The sequence below is a fragment of the Stegodyphus dumicola genome, chromosome X1 (assembly GCF_044657685.1).
Source record: "Stegodyphus dumicola isolate Sdum_Otavi_A_Nest chromosome X1, ASM4465768v1".
Classification (NCBI taxonomy): Eukaryota; Metazoa; Arthropoda; class Arachnida; order Araneae; family Eresidae; genus Stegodyphus; species Stegodyphus dumicola.
In genome coordinates this window covers 205,009,959-205,033,572 of record NC_140780.1, presented here as the reverse complement: position 1 = coordinate 205,033,572, position 23,614 = coordinate 205,009,959, and the positions used below count along the sequence as shown (strand labels likewise).

Sequence of the window (23,614 nt, the reverse complement as noted above, 5' to 3'; positions counted from 1 at the left end):
ACTTAGGCCGATGCTGTTTCCTACACGATATATACCGGCGGAGTCCGTGACGTACCTTAGGACCGCAGATATCGTCATTTGCATAGGTGTCCAAATACTTATTGGTAGTCAGTGTACAATTAAAAGTTTAATATATATTATAGATAAGTAGATGTATTTATTAATAATAATATAATATTATAATACATTAATGCAATTAATTACTGTGTATACATTTTTCTTGCCTTGTATGAAGCAAATTTATCAATTACTTCATCAAAGTCGACCCTTTCAAATTTTTCTCTTTCCACACTTAAAAATGCTAGATGACTTAGGGGATCTTGTCCCATCGTTGATTGTAAATATGTCAAAATTTATTTAAATCTGCTGAACGAACTCTCACGGGTAGCATTTGATAATGAAATAGCTGGAGTATTTCAAGTGCGACTCTTAGGTTTGGAAAAACATTTTCTCTAGAGATCTGTGATGGAGTTTTAGGTTCCGTTCCTTTTTTACTGCGAAGTAACATCTTACAGTCACATTCACTGCTCAAAACAATTAGGGGATATTGTGGGGTTGGTATAAAATAACCATATAATCGACAACCTTTTAAACAAAGGGAAATAAAAGAGATTATAAAGGAAAATTATAACGTTTTCAAAGTTGAGAATATGCAAATTTAATCTGTGACGTCCAAAACTATGCGTTTTAAATAAGGAGTAAGGAGCGACCTGCATCACTCCTTTTGTAATAGAAGATTTAAAACAACTGACACGCGTTGAATGCTTTGTAGCAGTGAATATACGATGTCTCAATAAGATGACTTATTTGAATCGGTAGCCAGAAAGGACATCACTCGTTTACACGAAAGTCAAACGCAATCCATAGTAGCGGAAGCGTTAGGTGTTTCCCAAAATGTCATTTCCAGACTATGGAATCGGTTTCTGGAAACTGGATATGTTTGAGAAATTCGGGACAATGTCGTGTTATTATTTTAAATAAAAAAACGAGAGCTATACGTGCATTTCGTTTTAAAAAAATAAAAATATATCTCTATTTTAGAGAAATAAAGTGGTCAGAAAGAACGTTTTATATGCGCAGATACTTGGTTGATGTACTGCAAACATTTTATCAGACAAATCAAGAAAATAATTAATTAATTATATTACAATAATTATTAATTTTAAATATATTTTCCACAAATCGATCAAAATGAAAACTGAAATTTTCCGGAAAATCTTGTTTGGAGACCATTTGGCGCCCCTTTGTGAGCGGCGCCCGGGGCATCATACACCCCCTTGCCCCCCATCGCTACGCCACTGCATCTGGTCATTGGTTGCTGAGAGAATGGCATTCCACCACTCTCCAGCTACCGTTGCTTACAGCTGTTGCTGCTGCCAGAGTGCCAGCTCTATGTACTAAATTTTGGTTGCTGTGTACCCCAAAGCACCCTTGCAAATTTAATCATGTATCCTTCTATTATGCGAAATATATACAATAAATAAGATTTAGCTATTTGTTTTCCTTCCTGGTGTAGCAATTTTAATGACCAGCAGTGTAATTATGTGTGATCGGCTGCTGTGACAGTATTGAATATTACAAAGATTATAAAGAAATATTACCAATAAAATAAAGATTAAGTGTTAATTTAAGATTTAATTAATTAAATGGAGATGTTCGTCTTAGTGTCTTCCATCAAGTTACTATCGAAATAATCGACATTTTCTAGAATGTTGTACTTTGTGGATAATTTTTTAAAAGTAAATTTTTATTTCATGCAGAACAATTTTATTAACAAAAACATTACATTCAGTCTTTACAGTCTGCAGCTATCATAATTTAAAAATACAGCTTACTTTCTACTATATAATTTACTTTACATGCCAAGCACCAACATCAGAGTCTTTACTAGATATTGGGGAAATAATGTATTACTTATTGAAAATGAAAAAATGCAGTCAAATCTCTAGTATAATATTTCTCTCCTACTATTATTCCTTCTTTGGGTGACTCCTGGCTCCTTTCCAGTTCCTTTCGCTCCAAAGTTTGTATAATATTTTACTAATATATATATTTTTTTCTTTTTTCAAGATAGTTTTGCGGTGGAGATCCTTAGAACATTTTTGCCAACGTTTTCATATTGTGCAAGTTGTTGAAATCCACTAAGCGCGTCATCCATGTCATATATTCTTTCAACAATTGGGTGAATCTAAGGAAAATAAAACGTTTATTTCATAACACAGAATTTTCCTACAGTAATATTAAAGTGGGATAATAGCAGGATCATAAAAAGGTTATTTCATTATTTTCTGAAAATCATTTTGATCTTTTTGAAATTAGCTTCAGTAAACTCAGTTATAGGGAATGTGATTTTTTGACAAAATTTAATTATGGGAGAGGAAACTCAAGCTAAGACATTAAAATGTATCAGTTGCCGTATATTTTAGGTAATTTTCAAATGCTTTGCTCCACATTTTAACTGCATTTTGGAAGCAAGAAACTGTACTAGAAATCATGATATTGATGATAATTTGTTGCGTTCTTTGATTCTTGACTTGCTTACAGACCTGGATTAACCATTAAGCAAAATAAGCACGTGCAATGGGGCATCAAGGAATACAGGTGCCACAAAATTTCCCGTCGCCGATTATAGTATGGAATGTTTGGTACTGCGTAAACCGAGATCTAGAAAGGAAAAAAAGGAAGAGAAATTGGCGTAAATGCAGGGGGGCCACCAAAGTCTTTTATGTGCTTATGGCCTATAAAAGTTTTAATCCGGCCCTGCTTGCTGGTATTTCAATCTGTTTATAAAAGCGCCTTCTGAAATAATTGAACATACGTTCCATTAAAATTAAATAGTGGGAGAAACTTGCACAGAAATTATCCAATACATTATAATAGGAAAGATCTTAACTCTTAGAAGAAGATCTTAGTATATTTTGTTCAGATTGAATTAATTTTGAAGTCTGAAACATCTTTACCGGAGTCTAAATTTTTTTGGTCGTTACATTACGCTATTATATCATCTATTGCATATTCCTCAAACTACTGCAGCGTAGTCCGGCCTTGTTCTAAGGAATGTTGTCCTGCTGGAAGAGACCATTTCCAGTGGACAAGACACATGCCCTGAAAGGGTGTAACTGAAGAACAATCATTTCATATAGTCCGCAGCTGCCATGGTATGTGTACAACAACGACTGGTCCCAGGGACGACCATAAGAACGTCCCCCAAAGCATAATACCTCCAAACATCGGCTGTTTACTTCCCGCAGAACACTGTTAACGTGATAGACAGTATATGGCCATCGACGTGATGTAGAAAAAACAGCTGAGATTCATCCAAACAGGTAACTCTTTTCCATTGTTGCGTGATCCAGTCATGGGTCGTAAATATCGATGACATTGGATTGAGAGGCACATGAGAAGGTCATCTGCTGCAGAGTCGTGTATTTTAACAGTCCCATGAATTGTGTGCTGAAATACCACTTGTACCTGCATCTTTGTATTCAGTTGTGAGGTCATTCACCTGCAGCTGCCTGTTTGCTTTCGCCAAGCAGAACAGTCTCTGAAGCAGAACGCATTCTTTTAGCTGGCGTGGACGTCCAAAGCCTCGGCGTCTTCTATAAATTTCATCTTCCGTCATCCCCATTTCACAAGTGCTAACAACAGCTCAAGCTGTTCACACACGCCCGTTCCGTTTCGGAGACATCGATCACACAATTTAACCTTCATGATTCAGTAGCTAAATTCAGCAGCCTTCTTAATTATCCGCATATGTAATTGACTAAATGGTGTCTCAGTATGCCAAGCAGTCGTTAGGTTAACAGTTCTACTTTGTTATCTGTTATTTGTATTATCCCGGGAAGCTCGTTCGCACGGTGCGGGACCGACCATATTGTTCTGGCTGATTAGTGGATCATGTTACGTTCTGTGTCTCGACTTTCTTGGTATTCATTCTCTATCAGGCGCATTATAATTCTTTAGCTTTAAACTGCTTAAAGTGTTAAACTGAAATTCAAATATAGCAATCAGATCGCAGATTTTTTTTTTTAAATTCCCCCCACACCATTTTTAAAGGTACTTTTTTAATTAATCTTCTTCGAGATATTAAAATTATAAACTGAAGTTTCCTGATTTTAATTTTTAACTCATGCAATGAGTAGCTTTTGATTTCTTTTAATGTAAATTTCGATATCTTAAAATGCCTACAGAGAAAAAGCTTGATAGGCTGTGGGATTTTCTGTACACTTTTCTCGTGATTATTCCGTTATATCGATTAACCAAAATTTCCTTGTATTCTTTCCTAGGCAAAGTATACGAGGACTGCCTTCCCAGAAAAGAAATGCCTACGTGAAACACTTTCTAAGGCAAGCTGACTCTTATTTATATTACACACGAGGGGATCTCAGACTGGACTTCCTATGCACCTAGCCCATTTAGAACGCGGAAACGGGATATGGGACGAACTGTTTGCTTTTCGGAGTTTTATCCATTCAGCTTCTGCTAGGCATCGAAATCTTTATCTCTCTTTTTAAATTAGATCTTATGTATGAAGGATGCTTTGAGAAACTGCGAAATCTATTGTGAGATATTTTTTTAGAACATTATATAAAATAGCAGCTGATATGTCTTGCTGTCAGTTAATAAGAAGCAGTTTATTTGTGTCTTATCATATAGTCTTTCCACTTCGTAATCTTTGATTATTAACACTAAACGAAAAATGTCTGAAGAATTTGATGCAGTTTTAATTTAAGAAGTAGTACACATTATAGCAACATTATTTTTAAGCAAGCTTTATTAAATTTGATAGTTACGGTAATGAAAGAGAAACACCGAAGGAAGACTGACTGTCCAATTTGCCTAAAAATATGCATACCACTGTATAATATGCTGAGTACTCTGCCCTGTGGGATATGCCGAGTAAATCAAAATTTTCTAACCGTTTTAGTTACAGGTTTTAATGATAACATATTCAAACTGGTTTTATCCGAGTTATAGTTATTTACATTATAGAACATTCTATTTGCATTATTACATTCAAGAACTTTTTATTTGCATAATTAGATTAAGAAAAACATTTGGTTATATCAGTTCACAATATTTCAGTTCATGTATAATACATAACGCTGTTATTCTCACGAAAAGTACGTTATCTTGTTACTACGTTGATTTGCTTTTATGATTCACATAATGATTTTACTTCATCATTGATTCCTCAGAAATTCACTCATAAAGGGAAGTTTCTATTTTTTTGGTAGAAAGGGAATCAAGGTACAAAGTGAGAGAGTCGTTTTTTTTTAAATTATAATCAAGAAAATACCATTTGTTCACGACATTTTGAAGAACTTTGAAATTTTAGGGCTAATCCCGTAACGCTCGGAGGGTTAACTTCTTATTCGCAGTTAGATTTTCTGTTACCTGTACCATTCTATTTACATGTTTTGTGTACGAATAACGTATAAAACTAAATGACCTTACCTTTTCTTCTTCTATTAAAGCTGAAGTTTTATTTAAGCACTTCTTATCGTATGAAAAATGATCCCACCAAAATTGAGAATATGCACTATTCTTCACCTGAAAAATATTAGAATATAAATTAGAAATCTGCCACTCAAAAATGTCTGAAACATAATCATGAGGATTCAATATAAATTTGTGGAAATTCTACGTGAGACAATGAAGGAATGTAGTTAATTTGTGATCATCTACCAGCGAAAATGCTGTCTGTAATTTCCTTCTAATTTCTTCATGAAGCTTTATATTTCCAGTTGCAATAATTTTCATCATTTTGTATGCTGTATATAAAAAGCTTATTTGAAACTGAAATTTCTGCATAAGAAATACATCTAAAAATAGCTCAAGGATATTAAAAATACTATAAAGAATATCCCAGTAGAAGGAAAATGCTAATGCTTCAAAAATTTATTTTCCGTATTTTAACGAATAGAATTTTATGCATAAGCGTAATCAATTGTTTTAGCTTTTCTCTAGTTTTTCGCTCAGAAAATTTGTGTACATTCATTTAATTGAAACACGTTTAAATTTTAATCTGAACAAATATTAAATGCTGTGATTTACATTAATTAATGAGTTGTCTGAAAAGTCTTATCAACTCTCCTAAAAACAATGCTATCTTCATCATATTTGGTTTGTAGCTAATACCGAAATATCGCCTAAGTATATTATGCAAAATTTATTCAAAGTTGTGTCATTTTCAATAATTGGATAATAGTTTTAAAAGTATCTGTAGTAAATAAAAATAAATGACTGTTGTTCGTTTTTTCTTGTTCTAAATATATTTTTTTTTTTTTTTAATTGAAATAGCCATTTTATGAAAAAGTTCTTCATACTTAATTTGCGAAACCAGCTCCGATGAAATGCCACTAGTCAGTTCTAGACGCGCTAAATTCAGCACTGTTTCCATTGTACGTATGATGCAATTTCTTTACGTACAAGCTCTGTCATCATGCTTTGCATCACTATATGAAAATTTTCATTATATATAAACAACCTGGCTCAAAGTTAAAAATTTCAAAAAATGTATAAAAGTAGAAAAATTAGGAATAATGGAGCGTGTTTGTCATGAAAATGAATTACAGGGAAGAGGGAGGTTTTAGCATATTTATTTCAAGCTTTCACGGAAACAGTAAAGATCACAGTCAGAAGAGCTCTGATAATCTACTGAATAATATGTATTTTGTTGGCGAATACGCTAAACACGAGCTTTCGGTATATGCCACGGATTTTTTCTGATATGCCACGGTATATGCCACGGCTGAAAAATGTTTTCAGGCGTACTCTGAGTGTGATTGTTACTGTTGGTATAGTGCAGCACCTTCTCTTGCTAGGCATTTGAACTAAATATTATTGCCTTAAAAAAGGGGGGAACGAAAAAGAAAAGAAAACTCCTCTTCTTACGATTTATTTTTTTACAAACCGCAACTCATAATACCCATATGTTTTGAATTTTAGTTTTCTGCTAAACTTTAAAGAATTTTGGATTACCGAAATTCCAACATCCGTTATATAAAGTGTTTGAAAACTTTAATAAAAAGTCCTATTTGCCTTAATGTTGAATCTACAGTCCTTTCGCCAACCATGAACCCGTGTTGTAGAGTTGGATACGCCTGAGTAGAAAAACAGTCCACACTTTTCCAATGGGAAATGTTTCTTTGGTTAATCCCCACAAATTTCTGCAGCGGTAACAAAAGTAACCGTAATAATCACAAGGTTTTACAATCGGAGAAATTTGGGAACACAAGATAATTCAGTAACTATGGAAATCATTTATTTTTAGCAACACTGATGAAAAATGAAATCCCAACACCATAAAGAAATCAGGTTATAGGACTGAAATGTCGCCAAAATATTTGTATAGGTAACACATTTATTTAATACTTCAAGGTCACAGGTTAAAGTACGCGTGAAAAGAAAAATTTCAGACGTGAAATGAGGAAACATTAATAACCGCTGTAGTCGCCATGATGCCGAATGAAAGCATGCAAATGCATATGCATTGTGTCTTACATATGCCGTATGTCATTTTGTGGAATGGATTTTGTGTTCCTGTTGCACTTGATCAGCCAAATCGACAACTGCCCATGCTTGTTGTGGATTACGCTGTATTTGTCGTCCAATCATGTTCCATACGCGCTCGATGGGAGAAAAATCGGGTGGTCTTACTAGCCAAGATAACTTGATAATTGATATACTCTGTGCAGCACGTTGAGTGATAGCAGCGGTAGGGGGACGAGCATTATCCCATTGAAAACTGTCCCCTGGAGTATTGTTCAAGAACAGCAGCACAACCGCTGCAATCGCCAGTCTGAAGCACAAATTTGTTATCAAAGTGTGTGAAGGTAATGATGAATATGCTCGTACTATCATAGTAGACTGTTCTCCAGACCCTAACTCCTGGTGTAGATCCAATGTGTCTACACTGCAGACAGCTTGGTCTCAAACGCTCAACTAGACTTCTTCTAGCCAACATACGGCCATCACCGGCAGTAAGACAGAAATGGCTCTCATCTGAAAAGAAAATAAGAAATCTCCACTCCGCCTCCAATGAGTTTTAGCTTGACACCAGTGAAATTGCTTGTAGTGGTGACTTGAAGTTAGTGGTATGGCAGTTACAGGGCGTCTGGCTCAGACCTGCCCCTCAAAAAATCAATTTGTTACAGTTCGCATTGTCACTTTGGTGCTAATAAAAGCTCGAATGCCAGCTGAAGATACAGTGCTCTAAGTTATAGACATTCGACGAATACGGCGGTCTTCTCTTTGAGTGTGTGCATGTGCACATGTGCGGCTATACCTTCCTGTAACTACTGCTGCCAACATACATACACAGTGGATACATCTCTGTTAAGTCTTTCTGAAATATCGCGAAAAGAAAAGCCACCTTCTCGTAGCCCTATTACACATTATTATTCAAACTCAGTAAGTTGCTGTTTACTGCTTTCTTCGTCTCCTTAAAGGAATTCTAGACTTAGATCCCGCTCAGAGTACTCAGTGCAGAAGAAATAAAGCTCAAGAGGTTTACAACGTGAACAGACATCATCTTTCAGATGTGCAAACACGCCTCCCAAATGTTGTTTATCTAGCACAAATCCTCCTTAGTGCTGGAATTTCATTTTCTATCAGAGTACAATATTGAGCGCAAATGGAGACGGGAATAAAATGTTTCTTCTTTTTGTGCATCTTTTTGTACAAATCTGTTAACAAGCGTGTGCTTAATACAGTCTGGAAAGTTTTCCTACGAAATTCTCCATACTAAACAAAGAAATCTTAGCCAAGTTATCTGTATCACTCATTAGTTCAGAAATATAGCTTTAAAAAATTAAACGAAATACGTCCTTTGCTGAAATGTTAGTAAGACCGCATTTTTTATTCCATATAGAATTAGATGTATCAGGTTCAATGTTTCTTCTAACCTTCTTCGGAAACATACAATGACCTGACTAGAACAGAGAGCTTACTAAAGCTATGTTCACTAATTGTAGTAAGTAGACAGGATACAGACGAAGGGTATACAAAACCCTTTATTTTTTTTCTTTATATACAATGACTTCCGTACTTCGGAATACAATGACCCTCCACTCGGGGTCTAACTTAAAAGATATCAAAATAAAACTAAACTCTAATTTAACTTTAGAATAAGATTGGCCTTATAATAACAGAAAGCGTATGTAGCACAGAGACTGTGAACACTACAATACGTTTAATTTATCAAGAGGATTAAAACCTCTGGCCTGGAAGGCAAAGTAGCAACTGCGTAACTTCTAAGGTAAGCGGCCTGCTTCGAACTCACGGCTTCCTCTCCTCTCTGCTTGGCAAAAAGGCCACACTTAAATACTTGGCGTTCGCCAGACAACTTTGCATAAACTCCTTCACGCTTATAATTCTGGCCGGAAGTAGAAAATAAGAAGTGATAGTAAAGATTTAAAATAAAATAAACGTTAGTAAAACTTAAGATCCTTACATACTTCCCGCCAGAGTTAATTAGTTTGAAACTGAGGTCTAAAACGACCTTGTTGAAAACTTTTAGCTCTAGAAACTAACGCGAGGCCAAACTTTTACAAACATAACTTAGCTAGAAACTAGAAAATTTTAAAAGAAAGAAATTTGTTACAATAGCAGCTCCCGGAATATACAACAATCTTTTTTCTTTTTCATCTGTACTGCATCAAAACAGGAGCTTTATTCAATTCTGGTTCCTTCCAGAGATCTGGAAGGAAAACTAGTTTAATGAAATGTTACAGAATGACATTGCAAATAACATATAGAATATACTTTTCTTAACATTCTTATTTCATTCATGACTATTTTAATTATCTCTCCCCGTGCTCTCTGACATGTGTTGTAAAAACACCAAACACGAATGTGTTTCTGTCTATGTGTTCAACACTTCCTCCTACAATCAAAACACTAATGTGTTAAAATTCAACATACGAGACCTCTTAACACACCCTAATTTCAACTCTAGACCCTGAGGTACTATTCTGAAAGTGGCTAACTCTAAAGTGTAGCGTCAGAGAGCCTAACTACATCATTCAACCTTTAACACATATTCACCATGATTTAATCTTTACAGTCACACGAATAACAAATTTTTTAACATTACTTTCACTTTTACCATATCACGGTATTTCTAAACATTCAAAATAACAGTTCACATGTATACAAGAACATATCAAGATGCCGTTAATTTTACACATTTGAAAACATACATTAGTAGTACATTGTTAACTTCTATTCTTTTCAAAGCAAGTGCCAATTCTTTCTACATTGAAATAATACTACGTTTTAAAAAGTCTTTCAAACTAAAACTTCTTTCTTGTTAGAATGTTTTAAATAAAATTTATACAATAACTTTTTACAATATTTAAGTCTTTATACAACGCTATTATACATCAACTTTAGTTTTACGCGCGAGTAATTGAAAAACATAATAAGAAAATCGGTCACAACTCATTTCTCGCCCTTTTGGCGATAAAGGTAGACCTCGCATGAGGTAAAACTTCTTGATATCTGCCACTTGCAGTAAGAATGAAAGATTAACTTAAGTTTGTAAAGTAACATAAAATTTTACTTATCTTTGTAATATTCAGACATCCTTTTCTGGGCCCAGTCTTTAAAGGTGCTGCAGACCGTAGCTTGGTTGATCCTCCTTCTTGTACGGGCTCGCCCTTCAGTGCTTTCCTCTGGAAGCTTCCGTTTTTCACCACTACGGCCACCCTTGAACATCTTCCTTCTGTCCTCTGCTTGTGGTCTTGGCCGTTTGAAGGCAGCTGGTCTTGGTGGAACCGGGAAACTTCTGTCGTGATCCTGCTTGGACCTCGTTGTTGGCCGTTCAAATTTTTCTTGTACTTTTTCCTCCGCCGCTGATGGCCCTTCCGCAGTTCGGCGACTTTTGCTGCGGAGAGTTCTGTCGGATGAGTCAATCTTCCGTTTCACAGCCGGGTTATAGTTGCCGTCCTTTCTCCCGGTCTTTTCCACATACGTCGTCCTTCTCCCTTCTTCATTCTGGGGGTGTTCGTGAACTCTGTTTTTTGGACGGTGGAACGGCTTCTTTTTCTTTGTACCTTCAATTTTTCCGCGGGGCAATTTTCTTTTCACTTGCTTCTGTCTCTCATTGGCTTGCCCTTGTACTTGTCGTTTTCCCACCTCTGGAACTTGTACCTGCGGTGTCTGCCGTCCCGGATCCTGCAAAAGATCTGAAAAGATTTGCATTTTATTACGGTCATAGAATGGTTTTATCTGGTCAATGTTTGCGGAACAGGTTTCACCATTTCTTGCCTTTAATACTACAACAGCGTGAGTTATTTTTTCTATAACATATGGTCCTTCAAAGCGTGGGAAAAATTTGGCAGTTTTATCTTCTGGTGCTGAAGAAAGTGAATGCTTAATTTTTAGTACTTCATCCCCTACTTTATAAGTTACTCCCCGTCGTTTCAAGTCATAATACAATTTTTGTTTTCTTTGTGCTACTTCTGTATTCTTTTTTGCTTCTTTTATTAGTTTTTCTATATCACCCATTTTAAATTCTGGGGCTCTTTGTTGCACATAAAATAGTTTATCTAACGGTGTTATAATCTTTCTGCCTAGAAATAACTCAGCAGGAGTTTTTCCCGTTGTATCATGTTTTGCGGTCCTAAGGGCGAAAGCAAATTCATTGACATAGTTATCCCAGCTTTTATGAAAATTTTTAACATAACTACGGATAATTTTCACTATATTTCTGTTGACCCGTTCCGCTATATTTGATTGCGGCCGATACGGGACCATTTTTAAATGACGTATGCCCAGTTTTTGGCACATGTCTTCAAATATATTACTTACAAATTGAGGACCATTATCCGATATAACTTTTAGGGGCGCCCCGTATTTTAAAATATATTTATTTAAAATAGAATCGGTAACTAATTTCGCGGAGGCTCGTTTTAAGGGAACAATTTCGGTCCATTTACTAAAATGATCAACTATAACAAGGAGATAGCGACTTTTGTTTAACTGACTTTTTGGGAAAGGGCCCAATAAATCGATGCCGATTATTTCATTTGGAAATTCGGATTTAATACTATTTAGAAACCCGGCCGGGCGGAAATTAATATAATTAACGGCTTGACATGTTGGGCAGGACTGGACATACGCCCTTGTTAACTTTTGCAGTTCAGGAAAGTAGACTGCCTCGCGTACGCGTTGAGTAGTTTTTCGAATACCAGCATGAGAAGCTAATGGGCTGTCATGGAGCTCTTGCAGGATATTTAATCTAAGACTAGCTGGGATAACAGGTCGAAATTCGTTGTTGGAATTCGTAGTTTTTGTATAAAATAATAGACCATCTATTAGTTCGTAATGGGCCGCCCTATTTCTTATCGCCACAATATCTTGGTGGCTAAAATTTTCAGGATCCTTCAAATACTCATAAATACTTCCAAACTCAGGATCCTTACCCAGTTCGGTTATTACAGTTTCTCGGGAATTTATTGTACACGCTGTCAGCATTGCAACTTTTACGGTATTACCCTGTTCGTCTAATTTAATTCGTGACAGGGCATCTGCTACGATATTTTCCTTTCCGGGGGTATGCTTGATTACCAGATTATATTCTTGCAGCTTGAGTGCCCATCTTATTAACCTTGGGGATAAATTTTTTCCAGAGTACAATCTAGTTACCGCCGCATGATCAGAATATACTGTTATCGGCGCCTTTCCAAAATAGACTCGGAACTTTTGCACTGCTAACAGAACTGCAAGTGCCTCTCTCTCGGTCGCGGAATAGTTTCTTTGTGTTTGATTTAAAGTTCGGCTAAAAAATGCCACAGGCTGCTGATTTTGCGAAAGTACCGCTCCTACCGCATAATCCGAAGCATCCGCTGAAATTTCTAAATTTTCATCCTTTTCAGGAAATTTCAACACAGGGGCTTGCGTTAATGCTTGTTTTAATTTTTCGAAAGCACTATTGGCTTCGGCCGTCCACGAGAATCTTGCCTTTTTCCTTTTTAATTTTAACAATTTCTCAGCGATAGCCGCAAAATCTTTTATAAAGGACCTATAATATGAACAAAGTCCTAGAAAAGAAGAGAGCTTCTTTGCCGTGTTTGGAGTCGGATACTTTTGTACAGCGATTATTTTTGATTCATCTGTCTCGATCCCTTTTTGCGATATTTTGTAACCTAAATATTTTAATTCAGGGGCTGCAAATTTGCATTTTTCGACATTAACTTTTAGACCGGCCTCATTTAATAAAGAAAACACCTGTCTTAAATCCTGTACATGTTGGTCTAGATTATCACTAGTAATAATGATATCGTCTAAATAGATAAATGTGGACTTTCCGAGAACAGGTCTTAACACAATGTCCATGCATCGCTGAAATGTTGCTGGGGCGCCTGAAAGGCCAAACGGCATTCGCAAAAATGCATAAGTGCCAGACTTGGTTATAAAAGCAGTCTTAGGCACGTCCTCAGGCCTGATCCCTATTTGAAAATAACCATTCGTTAAGTCTAAAGTTGTCATAAATTTGGTTGATTTTATGTTCCTTAAAATTTCTTCTATAATCGGTAACGGATATACCGGATATTTCGTTATGGAATTTAATTTACGGTAATCAATAGCGAATCTCCACCTTTTTGGATGCTCCAAAGGATAATCATTATTTTTCTTACATAAAACCACCGGACTAGCATAACTACTTGAGATAGGCGTTACGATCTTTTTACGTAGCATATCGGTAATATGCCATTCTATAATTTTTTCCTTATTCTTATCATACCGGTATGGTTTTTGACGAACCGGCAATGCATCTCCGGTGTCAATACTATGGTTAGTAACCTGGGTAAATCCTGGAATATCACTAAATAAGGAAGCAAATTCACTTACCACTTGTCGGATTCTATCTTGCTCGTCATTAGGCAGGTGGTCGAGATTTACCCTTGGCGGTTCAACCTTTTCTACACGCACTGGCTTCATCGTCAGCTTAAGAGACGCTTCATTAAAATACAGTGTAGCTTGTGCGTCTGAAAGAAAGTCTATTCCTAGTATTAAGTGTGCTTGCAAATTCTTTACTATAAAAAACATCACCTTTACTTGTTCGTCCTTGATACGGATGTACAAAGGTACTTTACCTACGCACTTACATTGTTCTCCTTGCGCCGCTAATACTGTTGTATTATCCGCATTATATATGCGGTATTTGCGAAAATACTTTCTAAAAAAGACTTCTGCCACACAGGAACACTGCGCGCCGGTATCCAGGAGTGCGGTGGCCGGGATATTATTTACCAAGACTTCAATCTTCGGAAGAGTTAAATTTTTCACCATTACTGTATTTAACTTGTAGGAAGAGGGGTTTCCGTGGCCTTCGGATTTCCGCACCCTCTCGTCAGCAGAAATCCGTTTTAGTTTAAATTATTTTTTCTTTCGGTGCTTTCCTTCTTTCTCCACTGGCCTTGAGACTTTTTTCCTGGGTTGCTATTGAACTGTCGACGTTCGCCGGCTGTTTTTGAATGCTCGGGTTTCCTTGCCCACTGATTCGCTTTTTCTCCGTAGCCATGTGCTTGAGTTTGCTGTAGTCTTGGCGTACCAAATTGGTTTCGCTGTTGATATTGGCGTCTTCTTTCGACGTCCGCCGTTCTTCTACTTTCAAACTGGATTGCTAGCTCAAATAATTTTTCCAGTGTAGTCGGATTTCTCAATTGAATAAAGTCTTGCACTTGGGGTAGTAACCTCGGCAAAATCACTTGAATTATTTCAGGATCCGGACGGTTTCCATACAAGAGCTTGAAAACGTGAATTTTTCTTAAAATAAAGCTCGAGAGGTTTTCGATTCTTTGTTGATATATACTGAAAAGTTCTGTTTCTAATTTCGCACGATCCCTTACAACAGGGAAGGCTTTTAGTAGGGCAGTCTTGAAATTTTCGTAGGTATAGGTGGGACTTCCTGCTTGACCCAAGAGACTTCTGCCGATACATTTGAACCAGTTAAGCGCTTGGCCCCTCAAAGCGCTGGTAGCTAAGGTAACTTTTTGAAACTCGTGCACGGGGTAGAGCATGAAGTGGTCATCCAATTTTTCCAAAAAACTGGTTACCTGTGAGTTTCCATTAAACGTTGCTTCTGGTTTCATCGAAGCGCGCATGGTCTGGACAATATACCCAAATCCTTCCAGGGCGGCAGCTGGCATTTCTGGATTCTGAGCTGTTTCTGCAGGCAGCACAGGTTCTTCTTGAAACTCGGCCATGGCTATTCTTCGTCGGGCGCCACTATCAGGTTCAATGTTTCTTCTAACCTTCTTCGGAAACATACAATGACCTGACTAGAACAGAGAGCTTACTAAAGCTATGTTCACTAATTGTAGTAAGTAGACAGGATACAGACGAAGGGTATACAAAACCCTTTATTTTTTTTCTTTATATACAATGACTTCCGTACTTCGGAATACAATGACCCTCCACTCGGGGTCTAACTTAAAAGATATCAAAATAAAACTAAACTCTAATTTAACTTTAGAATAAGATTGGCCTTATAATAACAGAAAGCGTATGTAGCACAGAGACTGTGAACACTACAATACGTTTAATTTATCAAGAGGATTAAAACCTCTGGCCTGGAAGGCAAAGTAGCAACTGCGTAACTTCTAAGGTAAGCGGCCTGCTTCGAACTCACGGCTTCCTCTCCTCTCTGCTTGGCAAAAAGGCCACACTTAAATACTTGGCGTTCGCCAGACAACTTTGCATAAACTCCTTCACGCTTATAATTCTGGCCGGAAGTAGAAAATAAGAAGTGATAGTAAAGATTTAAAATAAAATAAACGTTAGTAAAACTTAAGATCCTTACAGATGCTCTCAGATCAGTTCAAATATTGATAGCTCTTTAATCACTCCTCTAATTGTTTAAATCAATTTATTTGGTAACCATCTCTGTAACTATTGCTGAATTCATTATAACTGTTAATTGAAAAGATTGACTTAGACATATTTTTTCGATTTATTTATAGTGAATGGACCTGAATCTAATATTAAAATTACAGTTAGTTATTAGAATTTGGAAAAATTCACGAAAACATTCTGCCTAAGAGGAGGGTATCTTCGTAGAGGAGTTTTAAGGAAAACTAGCTCGTATTCAGGTTAGACATGGAAAAAAGTAAATATGCAACCAGATCTTTCGCATGAGTTCGAACACAAGACGAACTACCAGCATTCAGCGGTCTTAACTACTCAGTCACTGGTGATGCTACCAGAATTATAAAATAAGTTGTTCGGCAGCCATTTGACAAGGAAAAATTTAGATGTTTGCAGTTGTCACATTTTAAATGTATATTATGAAGTTTATTTTAAGTAAATCATATTATGCATAAATTTTAAATGTTTGCAAAAATTGATAGGAAGGACCAAGTTTATTTTTAATGACTGCATTATGAATTACCTTTTTCACCCATGCGACTACTTGTAATCCAAGAGCCAGTAAGGATCCCAGGAAAACGCCATATTTATCCGAAAGGATGGGAGTCGAAACAAATGTAATGACTGTGCCTCCTTCTGAGCAAATATCCACACACAGTTGATGTATTATAGTGCCGACAGTGTTTAAGATTAGGTCAAACCTGGAAAACATATTCTACATACGCAAAAAATACTATATTCGTGCTCATAAATTTACACTATTAGATTTTGTTTATTTGCATTATACTTAATTTTTGAAGGAAATGTTACATTAAAATGCTTTGATAAGTAGATGCACATGTAGTATGCATTAAATGAAAATAATCAACAGAACTTTTAGAAGTTTAGATTAGATCAAACCTGGGAAAAATGTTCTACATAACCAACAAAATGTTGTGTTCGTGTTCATAAATTTAAATTCCTACTACATTTTCCTTATTTGCTTTACAGCAGCGGTTCTCAACCTTTTGACTGACGCTTACCTTCTAAACAAAAACTGAAAAACTTGAGTACCACCGCTACATTTTACAATGATTATTTTTCAAAATCTCAATAGAAATATTTAAAAAAGCATATATTTTGCCATTTGTACAATCTATTGGCTATGTGTACTAAATATGCACGCATGAAAATCTTAGATCTAAAGTTGATTTCCTTTTTAATTATTAAAATATAAGTTATAATACTTAAATTCTAAAATTTAGTGTGAAATTTTGGTCTGTTTAAGAGAGATCAATTTCTTTACGTCTGACCTTATTTCACTTAGCTTTAACCCTAAATTAGGATCCGCTTTTAATTTTGTTGTGTATTTATTTTTGAAATATAACATGGAAGAAAATCTTTGTTCACACAAATAGGTTGTGCAAAAAAGGCAATAAAAATTTGATAGCTTTCTTTGAAATGCCTTTAAATTCTTTTTTTTTTTCCGTTCAACCAAAAGTTAACAAGTGGGTTATTTTTTAAATCTTCAGTTCGAGTTCGATCACAGGAAATTTCTATCAATTGTTCTTTTCCTACACGAGATTTTTGAACTTAATAATAATTAAATATGCTTTGTTTCTTTGGATATTACCTATTTTTCTCTTGCGTACCAACGGTTGAGAATCGTTGCGTTGTAGTAAATTTTTGAATGAAATGTTATATTTAAATGCTTCTGATATTATTTTAAGAAGCAGATATACGTGTAGAATGCATTGAATGAAAATAATTAATGAAGCTTCCAAGTTTGTTTTCATCGAGCGAAATTTTACCGTTTATTACAGTTGTTCAATATCTGTAATTTATCTGCTGTAGGAAGGCGAAGATGATATGAACAACGTTAAAGTTAAGCATATAAAATTAAGCATAACAACTGGCGTTTTTCTAGCGTAAATATTTTTGGGGAAAAAAAAAAAAAAAAAAAAAAAAAAACCTCTATTGATTTCGAGAGCGTTTAGACACAGTTCCTTTTCTAGAGCCCCCTGCCCCCCCCAAAAAAAAACAAAAAAAAAATTTTTTTTCTCCCATTCTTCTGAAGAAGAGGAAGCTGTATCCGAATGCTTTCGAAATTTTTCAAAATTGATTACGGCAAAGCACTCGAGGGCTTTCTGCCTAATGAAAGGCTGCCTCTGTGGAGGTCTTTCTAAGGGAAACTGGTTCGTACCCACGTTACACATGTAGAAAACCACGAAAACGTCCACGTAGACAGCTGTTCGTCTGGAATCAAACCAATGTCAGACTATCACTGTTGGCCGAATTTAGCGCTTGGCAGCTGATGAACTTCCTTCGAAATCGACAGAGTTTTATTCAAAATCTATGTCAGAATAATGCTCAAATTTTGTGTTCTATGTTGGCGTGTTTTTCTTCCCATTTGAAAGTTAATTTTACTGTAATTTACTTAGTTGGTTTCATGTTATACGAATTTGCCGGAAGAATTTTTCCTTCTGTGCGAAGACTACTTTCCAGCTCATAACAAAAAGGAACTAGCGTAACAGCCAATTCAAAATCGAATGCGTCTGTAATTAGGCGCAGTAACGAAGTATTTTCGGGAATATTACAAATAAATTCAAAGCTGCTTTTCCTTAGCTTCATTTACCATTTCTGAAATCTGACAGACGGCTTCGTAAAGCTAAATAAGCAATCTAAAAACTAAATTAGATTGGGATTAGATTATTTAATTATGGCAAAGCACGCGAGGGCTATCTGCATAAAGGGAGGAATGCCTTCGTGGAGGACTTTCTAAGGGAAATTGGCTCGTATACGCGTTACACATGGGGAAAAACCACGAAAACGCCCCTTCAGCCAGCCCGTTCATGGAAGAAAACTAGATTAGAATATTTAGTATAATATTAGATATAAAGTGAGGAAACATCATTTAATACTTATAGTGAACATAGTAACCTCTTCTCAGATAAAGAGAATCCGAACTAAATCAGTTTATCTCTCCACTAATTTTAGTACTATATGATTATGAGAGTATGCAAAACTCGTGTGTACGGTAATCAATAGGTTTGCCTATCGCGTCGTGCTTCCATTTTTTTTTTTTTTTTTTTTTTTTTTTTTTTTTTTTTTAAGTTTTGTAATCTGCGGATTTTTAAAACAATGTGATGAATATGTATTGTTTCTGACAAGCAGTGTGAATATATTCCATTTTGCAGTACCGGAAATTTCTGTTTTCATCTATGGATCCAGATAGCAAAATTTAAGTTCTTGCTAGTACTTAGATATCTTCTTGAGCTATTATTTGGTGGACGGATTTAAAATCTTTAACTCCGTACAGGTCTATGTCCTCAGAGGCAGAAAGCAATTGTCATTTTTAAAGTCCAAGGAAAAATTGTATTACTTTAGAAAATCTAATCCATGTAAGCAAGGGTCTATAATATTTGGCATGTATGCCGCGTGATGATAGACAGCACTTCTAAAAGTGACTTTTTTTAACGTTTAACTTTCTATCGACGTCGATTTTATCACTAGACATAATCTGGAGGGTAATGCAGGCCGCCATCCAGATGGGTTTACTTTCCAGTCATTGAGCCAGATCTTTTCGGATGATGGTGAAATTGGCCCCTGTATCGATTGTCATATTGCAAGGAACTCCATGTATTTGTCTCATGATGAAAAGTCCATTAGTGCCGTCACTCGTAGAAATTTGAAACGCTTTAAAATAGGGCTTCTCAATATTTGGTAACCTCAGTCCCCTAGAAGCCACGAAATACTTTCCCTCCTTACTAGCAGCCGTCTTATGTTTCGTATCATGGGATGTTCTGCAGTTTCTTCGCACGTGGCCTTCACCACCCGCAGTTCCAACACATTATATGGTAATTCAGAAGTCAAACATCAAAAATCAGCGTTATATTTACAAAATTTTCACAGGACTAGTTTCGATGGTTTTACCGAACCACCATCTTCAGCTGCAAAACCGCAAATGAACAAGATAGGAAATAATGATTAGATAAGGTAAGAAAGCCTGGACAAGAATAAGCAAGTGGCGCCATCTGTTGGTGAACCCAGAACTAAAACATAATTTCTTTAAAGGCCGAAGGCAAATTTGGATTGGAATTAGGATCGTTAACTAGAACAGAAAGATTTTTATGAATGTGAAATGCCTCTAGAAAATCCAGTTCTCCAATGGAAGATGTTTTTTGAATAATTTTGGCAGCAGAAAAACTGAAAGTGTGGTTTTCGGACCAACAATGTTGAGCAACAGAAGACTTCTGTGTTTCCTTTTTTCTAACATATGCCTCATGTTCCTTGACGCGAAATTTTAAGGCTCTCTTAGTTTGGCCAATGTAAATTAAACCACACTGGCAAGGAATCCTATAAATACCCCAGGAATTCATATCCGGAATGGGGTCCTTGAGTATGGAACTCGGAATTTTATTGATGGGAGAATAAACAACCCGAAAGTTAAATTTCTGCAAAATATGTGCAACTTTATAGCTAATTGATGGAAAGAAGGGAATGACAACAGAATTTTTATAATCTCCTAAAACAAGAGTGTGCCTTTTAATGTGTTGAGATGAGAATTTTTTAACTGCTTGATTAATAATGTTGGGTGAAAAGCCCCTGTCAATAGCTATTGCTTTTAAATACTTTAGTTCTTCATCAAGGGCTAGTTTGGAGGAGCAAACTTGAAGAGCACGGAAAACATAGGAATAAAATGAAGCTAACTTTTGTTTAGTCGGATGACATGATTTAAAGTGTGGTGGAAGGCAAACCGATGAAGGTTTACGGTAAACCGTAGTACTGAAGTTGGATGTGTTACGTGTGACTAGAATGTCGAGAAACGGAAATGTGAAAATGTGAAAATTTTAGAGAAACTAATTTCTCTCACTCAACTCTGTTTGAAACAAACACATTTTGTTTTCCAAAATAAATATTACAAGCAAACAGAGGGATTAGCCATGGGAAGCCCCCTCAGTCCTATCCTGGCTGATATCTACTTGCATTATTATGAATCAAAATTGTTTGAAACTTTAAACTTCCCGACATGGTTCCGCTACGTAGACGATACTTTTACTCTGTTTGAAGGTAATAAAGAGGATTTAAATAAAGTTCTTTCAACAATGAATTCTATTGATCCTGCTATTCAGTTCACTTTTGAACTTGAGACTTGCAATTCTCTTCCGTTTCTCGACATTCTGGTCACACGTAACACATCCAACTTCAGTACTACGGTTTACCGTAAACCTTCATCGGTTTGCCTTCCACCACACTTTAAATCATGTCATCCGACTAAACAAAAGTTAGCTTCATTTTATTCCTATGTTTTCCGTGCTCTTCAAGTTTGCTCCTCCAAACTAGCCCTTGATGAAGAACTAAAGTATTTAAAAGCAATAGCTATTGACAGGGGCTTTCCACCCAACATTATTAATCAAGCAGTTAAAAAATTCTCATCTCAACACACTAAAAGGCACACTCTTGTTTTAGGAGATTATAAAAATTCTGTTGTCATTCCCTTCTTTCCATCAATTAGCTATAAAGTTGCACATATTTTGCAGAAATTTAACTTTCGGGTTGTTTATTCTCCCATCAATAAAATTCCGAGTTCCATACTTAAGGACCCCATTCCGGATATGAATTCCTGGGGTATTTATAGGATTCCTTGCCAGTGTGGTTTAATTTACATTGGCCAAACTAAGAGAGCCTTAAAATTTCGCGTCAAGGAACATGAGGCATATGTTAGAAAAAAGGAAACACAGAAGTCTTCTGTTGCTCAACATTGTTGGTCCGAAAACCACACTTTCAGTTTTTCTGCTGCCAAAATTATTCAAAAAACATCTTCCATTGGAGAACTTTATTTTCTAGAGGCATTTCACATTCATAAAAATCTTTCTGTTCTAGTTAACGATCCTAATTCCAATCCAAATTTGCCTTCGGCCTTTAAAGAAATTATGTTTTAGTTCTGGGTTCACCAACAGATGGCGCCACTTGCTTATTCTTGTCCAGGCTTTCTTACCTTATCTAATCATTATTTCCTATCTTGTTCATTTGCGGTTTTGCAGCTGAAGATGGTGGTTCGGTAAAACCATCGAAACTAGTCCTGTGAAAATTTTGTAAATATAACGCTGATTTTTGTTGTTTGACTTCTGAATTAGTATTTATTCGGCGTGTTATTGTGTCTTAACATTATATGGGTTTGTTGCCCTCATATATTCCGCTTTAACGCATTAAATTGTCTGACTAAATTGTCTAGACGAGCAGTTAATTGATCCACTGGCCGCTGTAATTCAGCAACTCTGATTGGGTGGTGGTGTCTACGAGTTGCTTCAAATTTCATATCGCACATTAAAGCTCGTTTATGTCCTTGATATCCGCTATTCGCAGCACCGTTTTGTTTCTCAGGATTACGGATGCAATCGATGTAGTACTGGAAAGGGAAGATCTTTTTTTTTTTTTCCTATTGGGCAGTTCGAAAATCCGAGACAGCCTATTAATAACCATGACGAGCTTCTAGAGAGTTTCCGTGGGCTTCTTTTGGCGAAATTTCAACTGAAGTCTGCTACAATCTTTTAAACACTTCTTGCCAAAGCATAGCTCCAAAGTGTGGCATAGAGCTTCGAAGTCTTGCCTCTCGTTTTCGCGCACACTCTGAAGGATATCCGCTCTGCGTCTGCTCTGAGAAAAGCGGCGAGAAGGCGGACATTAATTTCGGAATTCCGTCCATTTTTGTTTTTCACTCTAGAGATCTGCGTCTTGTGTAGTAGCCAGCAGGTTTTTCCACCATACGTGCATAGCTTTAGAGAAGGTCTAAAAGACATAGGTAGCAATTTAAAGCCGTCAGATTTGTGTCCCGCTGTCACTATGGATTTCTTTAAGCTGCCGACTTCCTTGGCGACAGCCGAAACTCTGTTATCGATCTTAACAGCAGAAACTGTTTCTCCTGTTTGTTGTTCGATAGCAGAAACTCTTTCTTCAGTTTCTCGAACTTTATTTTCAATCGCGTCTATCCTGCTTTCCACAGCCTTGAATTTGTTTTCTATTATGGCAGTAATTTCTCTTTTCATTTCCTCTCGATCGGCTTCAATCTTTTCTTGAATTGAATTGACGGCCCTATCCATCTTTTCTTATCTCGCTTTCATCACTTCCTGGCTCGCTTCATCTCTTATTGATTCCTGTTTCTCATCTTTAATGCACTTTATGGTCCCTTACATGCATTCTTGGAATGCTGTTAAGGCTGTCACAGCTGTCGTATTTGCTTATTCTTCGCTCTTGTCACCGGCATTGAATCCCACTTTTGACATTAAACATTGTTACGTGCGTACGGATTCGTAATCGAATGAATGCTTCGTCATCGAACAGAATCGATGATAACTTGGCAGAGTCATTAATTTTTTTTGAAGCAAAAGACGTGAAAAATGTGCAGTGCCCTCGCCGGCACATGGCCTCTGGATCTCTCAAATGCGAGTCGTGTATGCTTCCAATTACGCTACAAAGTCATGAGGAAAGGAAGAAGAAACTACCTTATGTACATTCTCTTTTAAAGGGCGAGTGGGTATTAGGGGACCCAGTCGCAAAATCCTGGGTGGTGACGAATCGTCCACCACCTTTTAGTTAGAGCGCTAGTTGTAGATTGAACACTGGACCTCTCGAATAAGCGTCGAGTATGCTTCCAACTACATCACAACGGCATATGAAAAAAAGGGAGAAAATGCTTTATGTTTTGATGAAATTTATTTCTCCAATTACTTTACAGTTCTCTCTTCACACAAAAGTG

The 23,614-nt window shown here is 36.4% G+C and overlaps 1 protein-coding gene across 2 annotated transcripts in view; it reads right to left on the bottom strand.

Moving 5' to 3' along the window:
- Window positions 1–1,744: 1,744 nt before the first annotated feature.
- Window positions 1,745–23,614, bottom strand: part of LOC118185630 (NAD(P)H oxidoreductase RTN4IP1, mitochondrial-like) — a 64,543-nt gene continuing 42,673 nt past the window's right edge. For both annotated transcript variants that reach the window (XM_085808146.1, XM_085808147.1), the window contains 3 exons: window positions 16,403–16,580; window positions 5,458–5,553; window positions 1,745–2,188 (listed from right to left, as the gene is read on the bottom strand). In XM_085808146.1, the coding sequence (XP_085664272.1) occupies window positions 2,066–2,188; window positions 5,458–5,553; window positions 16,403–16,580 (397 nt within the window). In that variant the 3' untranslated portion in view covers window positions 1,745–2,065. The remainder of the gene's footprint in view (window positions 2,189–5,457; window positions 5,554–16,402; window positions 16,581–23,614) is intronic.